The sequence below is a fragment of the Durio zibethinus genome, chromosome 4 (genome assembly GCF_047325235.1).
Source record: "Durio zibethinus cultivar Kanyao isolate XHJ-2024 chromosome 4, ASM4732523v1, whole genome shotgun sequence".
Taxonomy (NCBI): Eukaryota; Viridiplantae; Streptophyta; class Magnoliopsida; order Malvales; family Malvaceae; genus Durio; species Durio zibethinus.
The window spans coordinates 18,847,169-18,854,240 of NC_143165.1; the positions used below are offsets into that span (position 1 = coordinate 18,847,169).

General features: G+C 33.3%; 1 protein-coding gene across 1 annotated transcript; it reads left to right on the top strand.

Moving 5' to 3' along the window:
• Positions 1-2,994: 2,994 nt before the first annotated feature.
• On the top strand, positions 2,995-6,822 carry LOC111287607 (ATP synthase subunit beta, mitochondrial). Its single transcript, XM_022878260.2, has 9 exons — positions 2,995-3,523; positions 4,126-4,201; positions 4,295-4,383; positions 4,568-4,685; positions 4,765-4,868; positions 4,960-5,118; positions 5,223-5,447; positions 5,547-5,858; positions 6,405-6,822. Exons 1-9 carry the CDS (start codon positions 3,044-3,046, stop codon positions 6,516-6,518), a joined length of 1,677 nt encoding a protein of 558 aa, XP_022733995.1. The 5' UTR covers positions 2,995-3,043; the 3' UTR covers positions 6,519-6,822.
• Positions 6,823-7,072: the final 250 nt, after the last annotated feature.

The following is a 7,072-nucleotide window of genomic DNA, read 5'->3' on the forward strand; positions in this document are numbered from 1 at the left end:
GTCTTTCTTCAAATATATCTTTTAATAGCCATCTTATTGGGACTGATAAATCTCTAAGATCCATTAATCTTGGTTTAATTTCTAAATTAAAAGATTTTGGTTCAAAGATTTCAATGATTTTTGGGTCTATCTATTTGATATATGTAGAAGTGACATTTGTTAATTCATAAATAACAGTCTAATTTATGGACAAATCATGAGCTATTTCTTTTAAATCAGAATTTTTTGTTCGATTCGTGATTTAAGACATTCGTCAATTAAAGAGTCATAAATAGAAATAAAATAATTTAGACTTATTTTAAACTAAATAGCTCCTGTAACTAAATTGGATTGAATTCCTCCAATTATAGAGTTCACTGGGTTTGAAAGAAAATCTTTTAACCATTAAAACTACTAAAATATGAATATCTTTTCTTGAAATAAAAAAAGGTTTTATGGTTATCATAATAACTCCTATATGAATATATTTAACTTTTGGATATTTAATTAAAAACTTATTGATTTTTTCTTTCATAAATAGTCAGATTTCTATTGATCCTTGTTTAAAATCATTAGCAATTATATCTCCATTGACTTTTTCAATATGCCTTTTCATCCAAGGTTGAAAGGTTTTGAAAAAACTTGTTTGATAAATATAATCTTTTTTTGATGATTTGCAATTTTTTTTAGTTTTTCATTAGAAAAAGAATGGGTTTTTCCTATGACATTTCTTAAAGAATTCATTTGTTTTTCTCTTGAATTTGTTACTGAGTTAGTAACAGAGGATGTTTTTGATGCCTCATCTTAATTAGATAGTATAATTTTTTATGTCAATACAATTTTAATATTGAATTTATTAACAATAATAAAAATATTCTTGCAAATTTTCTCAGTAGACCTAATGGATAGAGGTAAAAAGTCTCTCAAGTACAAAAGAGAATGGTGAACCATTCAGAAGAAGCAAACAAAAAAGGTTACATCTTCTTCTTCCTCTTCTCAAAATCCTAACCAAAGATTTACCCCATTTGTCTATCTGCCCAAAGGATATGTAATCCAAAATATTCCTTAAAGGCCTTACTATCAATTTCATCAACCTATAGTATGACCAATTCTCTAGTAGCAAAACTTTTCCTAATTTGCTCAGGATCCTAACCAATGGACTACTGTTTTATATTCTCAAATTGTCAAACAAATAGAAAACTTGTTGACACTTTTAAACATGTCTGGTACAGAAATAAAAGATTTCTATAACCCTGGTCTTAATTCAGAAACTTACAATCTTCTTAATAATATTTGAAAATCCCATTTTATAGAAAATAAATCTCAATTTAGAAAAAGGATGACCAAATTAGCTGAATTTTTAGTTAACCAAACCAAAAATCAAGCTTATTTTCATGAATTAGTTTTCAAAAATCTTTGTTCAATAAATCTGCTAAAACAAGAAGATGCAAATTTCTTTGCATTAGAAGAAAACTAATACAGTCCAATACAGTTTAAAGGAAATAAACAATTTCCTTGAACTTTGTGAATATTTTTTATTCAAAAATTCTCCTAAAATAGTAAAACCAAAAAAAGTTTTATTATTTGAAAAAGCAGTAATATTTTTACCAATATTCTTACCAAAAGAAATATATTTCTACGAATCAATCATTCTATTACTCTAGAAATAGAAAAACTGTTAGAAAGAAAAATTCAAAGAATACTATTTTTCTTCATATTTAGAAACACCAGAAAAAGGAGAAACTTTTCCCAAAATCAAATTTGATAATGATCCTTTCGATATAATAAGTATCGAACTAGGAATTTTTGGTCAAGTTGTTGTACAAGATTTTTCATTCAATCATCTTAAATGTTTTCCTACTTTCATAAAGTCCAAATTTACTGATTTTGTAAAACATGATTAGTATTTCTTTTATATTCATTTCAAGATTACTAGTCTTTTAGGAATCTTTCAACAAGAAAGATTTATAATTCCTTATCAGATTTGGAAAATGAGAAAATTAATCTCTAGTCCTCTTATTGAATAACAATTGGACTCTATCGAAAATCCAAAACAATTGGATACTGTCATTAAAAAATTCTCAAAATGCCATTAATATCAATTTTAAACATGAATTACAATGATGCAGTATGCCAAATAGTCCTCTTATTGAACAACAATTGGACTCTATCGAAAATCCAAAACAACTACATACTATCATTAAAAAATTCTCAAAATCCCATTAATATTAATTTTAAGCAGGAATTACAATGATGCAGTATGCCAAATACCTGTTGTATGAAACTACTCATCTTAATTATCCAAGAATTTTCATTCAAACAGATGGCCATAGGATAACTATCATAAAAAACTATCCTAACCCAGGAATAGATCTAATCTCTTATTTAAAAAAGTATGAAAATGAAGAAGATTATGAAGAATAATAAATTTGGGTTTTGGACTAAAAAAATTTGTATTGGTAAATCATTTCAACCAAAAAAATCATATAATGCTAGAACGTGGACTTTTGTGATCCAATTATATGAGATTTATAGAATTATAATGTATAAAAATTCAATTTAAAAATAAACTATGTTAATTAAATTAATTTTTATTTTGTATAAAATAATTTTTTTAATGTGATCCTAGATCTCAAATATTGAGACTTCAACATTTTTATACATGTTAGATTAAGTCTTAATTTATTACGTAGAGAGCAAAAGTGCAATAAAATTTTCATTTCGTAAAGAATTAAAAAAAAAAAAAAAAACTCATTAAGATAAAAGGTTTTTTTTGGACTTTTTTTTTATTGACATTATCAACAATTTTAAAAACGGTGAAAGAATTACGTTTCACGAATGAAAATTGAAAATCACATTGAGAAAAATAATATTCCTAACAGAATTTTACTTTCTTCCGCCCAAACTATTGTTAAGAAAAAAAAAAATAATATTCCACACAGTAAAACAGTAAAAAAAGTCCCACGACTCCTCTTGGCCCTATAAGAATTAACTCTACAAGCTTGTATCACTTCCAGAAAATCTCTTCTCATCAAACCCTAGCCTCTCTCTGGAAGCGCTAACAATGGCTACACGTCGGGTCCTCTCTTTTCTCCTCCGCTCAACTTCTCGCCGATCTCTGTCCAAATCTTCAAATTCTAACCCTCGTCTGCCTTCACCATTCTCCACGCGCCGCTCTTTTCCTTGCGCCTACTTTTTCTCACGCGATGCCGAGTACGCCACATCTGCTGCTGCAGCCGCTTCTCCTTCTCACTCTCAGCTTCCTCCCGTTAAGAATGGCGGTAGAGGCAAGATCACCGATGAGTTCACGGGAGCAGGAGCCATCGGCCAGGTTTGTCAAGTGATTGGTGCCGTTGTCGATGTGAGATTCGATGAGGGTTTGCCTCCGATATTGACGGCGCTTGAAGTGATAGACCACTCGATCCGGCTTGTTCTTGAAGTGGCACAGCACTTGGGTGAAAAGATGGTTAGGACCATTGCCATGGATGGAACGGAGGGACTTGTTAGAGGGCAGCCCGTGCTCAACACCGGATCTCCTATAACTGTAAGGATTCTCTTCTTTTTAAAATTTTTTTTATTGGAAATTATGAGTTTTATCGGAATGTCTTCTGTTTTGCTTTTTTTTTTTTTTTTTGGTGTTTGGGAGCTAGAAACTTGAAGATTAAGTGAAGTGAAGATAGTTATCTGATTAGAATTTTAGATCTGAGTTTTGTTATATCGGAATCTGATCTGGAATAAGTGAGAATTTTTGGTCCTTTTAAAGTGAATTTCGTTTTAGAAACTATTGGGCATCTAATTAAAATGGATTGCATATTCCTCATTTTGTCAGCTACCCAAGTGGGAAGTCCTTTTGAACAAATTTACCCAAATGATATTCATTTATGCTTTAGCTGATGTTGCCCTTTGAATTGATAAAGGATTTTTGCTTTGATGTGTGTCACCTATGATTTGGGTATTATACTCAGGTACTTGAGGTTTCTTCCTGGTTTATGGTGCTTGTCATTTTCTCTTTTTTTTTTTTTTGAGTTTCTTCTATTTTACTCATAATTTTTATGGGCCTTTTACTATTTTGTATTTGTCTTGCGAATAATACTTTTGTGTTTGAGTTTTGTGAACTTCTAAGTCATTTTTGTTTGTTTTCCTCAGGTGCCTGTTGGTAGAGCTACTCTTGGTCGTATCATAAATGTTATTGGAGAGCCTATTGATGAGAAAGGCGAACTCAGTACGAGATTTCCCAGCTTTTTAATCATTTGAGCAGTTTACTTTGTAGTGAAGTAATGCAAAAGTCTAACTTACTGAGATTAATGTTTAACAGAAACAGATCACTTCTTGCCCATTCACAGAGAAGCACCAGCTTTTGTTGATCAAGCTACTGAACAACAGATCCTTGTCACTGGTATTAAGGTACTAATTATTGCTTAGAATTATAAATGTCTTTGATGCTATGCTGTTCTTTTTTTTTCCCCTTACTTTTGAAAGATGCTATGTTGTATCAGGATGAACTTTGATTCATACACTGTGTTGTCTTAACCTTGATTAGAGTATGTTAGTTAGGTCCAAAACTTTATTCTCTTGCTTTATTTTACAGGTTGTTGACCTCCTTGCACCATATCAAAGAGGAGGCAAGATTGGGCTTTTTGGTGGTGCTGGTGTGGGGAAGACAGTTCTTATTATGGAGCTTATCAACAATGTTGCTAAAGCTCATGGTTGGTTTTACATTATATTTGTGGCTTTTTCCACTTTTTACTTTGTTTATTTTCTTATGTTACTTGTTTCTGTACTTAGGTGGTTTCTCAGTGTTTGCCGGTGTTGGAGAACGTACTAGAGAGGGTAATGACTTGTACAGGGAAATGATTGAGAGTGGTGTCATTAAGCTAGGTGACAAGCAGGTAAATACCATGTATATTATTTGTCTTGTCCACATTTCCATTTTTTTTTTATATCTTATGCTTGTGGCTTTTTGTTTTGCTGGCATTACAGGCTGACAGCAAGTGTGCTCTTGTCTATGGTCAAATGAATGAGCCCCCTGGTGCTCGTGCCCGTGTTGGCCTTACTGGTTTGACTGTGGCTGAACACTTCCGTGATGCTGAAGGGCAGGATGTTCTTCTCTTTATTGACAACATATTCCGTTTTACTCAAGTAAGATGGCTTATTGTGTAAGCTTTTGAAACACTCTACAGTATATGTTGCATGTTGCTGATGGATGATGGTATGAATTTTGTTTTTTCCTTTTTTTCCTTCAGGCAAACTCAGAAGTTTCTGCTTTGCTTGGTCGTATACCTTCTGCTGTCGGTTACCAACCAACTTTGGCTACTGATCTTGGAGCTCTTCAAGAGCGTATTACCACCACCAAGAAAGGTTCTATCACTTCTGTGCAAGCCATTTATGTGCCTGCTGATGACTTGACAGATCCAGCTCCTGCGACAACCTTTGCTCACTTGGATGCTACAACTGTGTTATCCCGGCAGGTATTATACGCATCTATATGTAGCTGTTGAGTTCTGTATCTGATCTACTTTATGATTACTTGCTGGATTCTGCTCAACACTTGCTTTCTCTTTTATCAGATCTCTGAGCTTGGTATTTACCCTGCTGTGGATCCTTTGGATTCTACATCTCGTATGCTTTCTCCTCATATTTTGGGTGAGGAACACTATAATACTGCTCGTGGTGTGCAAAAGGTTCTCCAAAACTACAAGAACCTGCAAGATATTATTGCCATTTTGGGAATGGATGAGCTTAGTGAAGATGATAAGTTAACTGTTGCTCGTGCTCGTAAAATCCAAAGGTTCTTGAGCCAGCCTTTCCATGTGGCTGAAGTTTTCACAGGTGCCCCTGGCAAGTATGTGGAGTTGAAGGAGAGCATTGCCAGCTTTCAGGTACAATTTTCTCTCTGATCAGCTTTCATCTATTTTATGATTGTATCATAGTGCGTTATGGCATGTATGAGCAAGTGATTAATTTCTTATAATAGGTGGATCCATGGTATGATATCCTTTATTATTAAAATAAGAATGGCATTTAAAATGTTCTCTGAATGCATCAGCAGATGTTGTATGAATTGCCCACGTCATTGTTTCTAACAATGTGAGTGATACACTGATAACATTGTCTTAAAATAGAGCATAATGGTGCAATGTGATCCATATTGCTAACCCTGGTAGCGGGATAATGCTAATTTCTTGGTTGTGGGCTACACATGTCAACTTGTGGTTTAGATAGATATTATGAAGCTGCACTATGGCATGTGAATTTGCTTTAAGTTTCTCTATTACATGTTCAGAGCCATTATTTTATGAGAATTCATTGATAAGAAAATCTATCTGATTAGCCTTCTGGCTATGTGCATTTTTCTAGTCATTTGTTGAGTCAGCATTTAAATTGTCTGGTATTGATAGCATTCTTCATAATCTTGATTTTAACAGGGAGTGTTGGATGGAAAGTATGATGACCTTCCAGAGCAATCGTTTTACATGGTTGGGGGGATTGAGGAAGTCATTGCTAAGGCAGATAAGATTGCTAAGGAATCTGCAGCCTAATTAAATCCTTACATACCTTTCTTTGTCTCTTGGATAGTTGCTAAAATAATTTAGGTGGTGTTGGCAATGCCAGCAACAGGACTGTTCATTTTTTTGGGATTCAACGTTGGAGGATTTTTTTTTTTATTTTATGTTTTTAAATTTATGTTTTAAATAAAGAATGTGAAAGAGGAATAGAACTGGGGCCTGTTCTCCCGCAGCCCTCGATTTTCTTGTTATTTAACAAGGGACAATAGAAGAAGGCGAATTTGTACATTTTTCCTTAAATACGCTGGATTTTAAACTTAATCATTTCTGACTGCAATTTGTGCTGCTGAGCTAGCTACTGTTTTGAAATGCATTTGGAGCTCTGATGTTTCTTGAACACTCTCAGAATACAGGAACGGACTTCGCTCGTAAGTTCTATTGGCGAATTTGATTACAACATTCTCATCTCTTGGCACGGGTTGCATTTTCTTAGCTCCAGAATTTTGTAAGTTTTGGTGAGGTAGCAAAATTTTCTTTTATGCTACAAGTAGAAATGGATGCTACTGGTAACATAGGCTGTGGGTTTA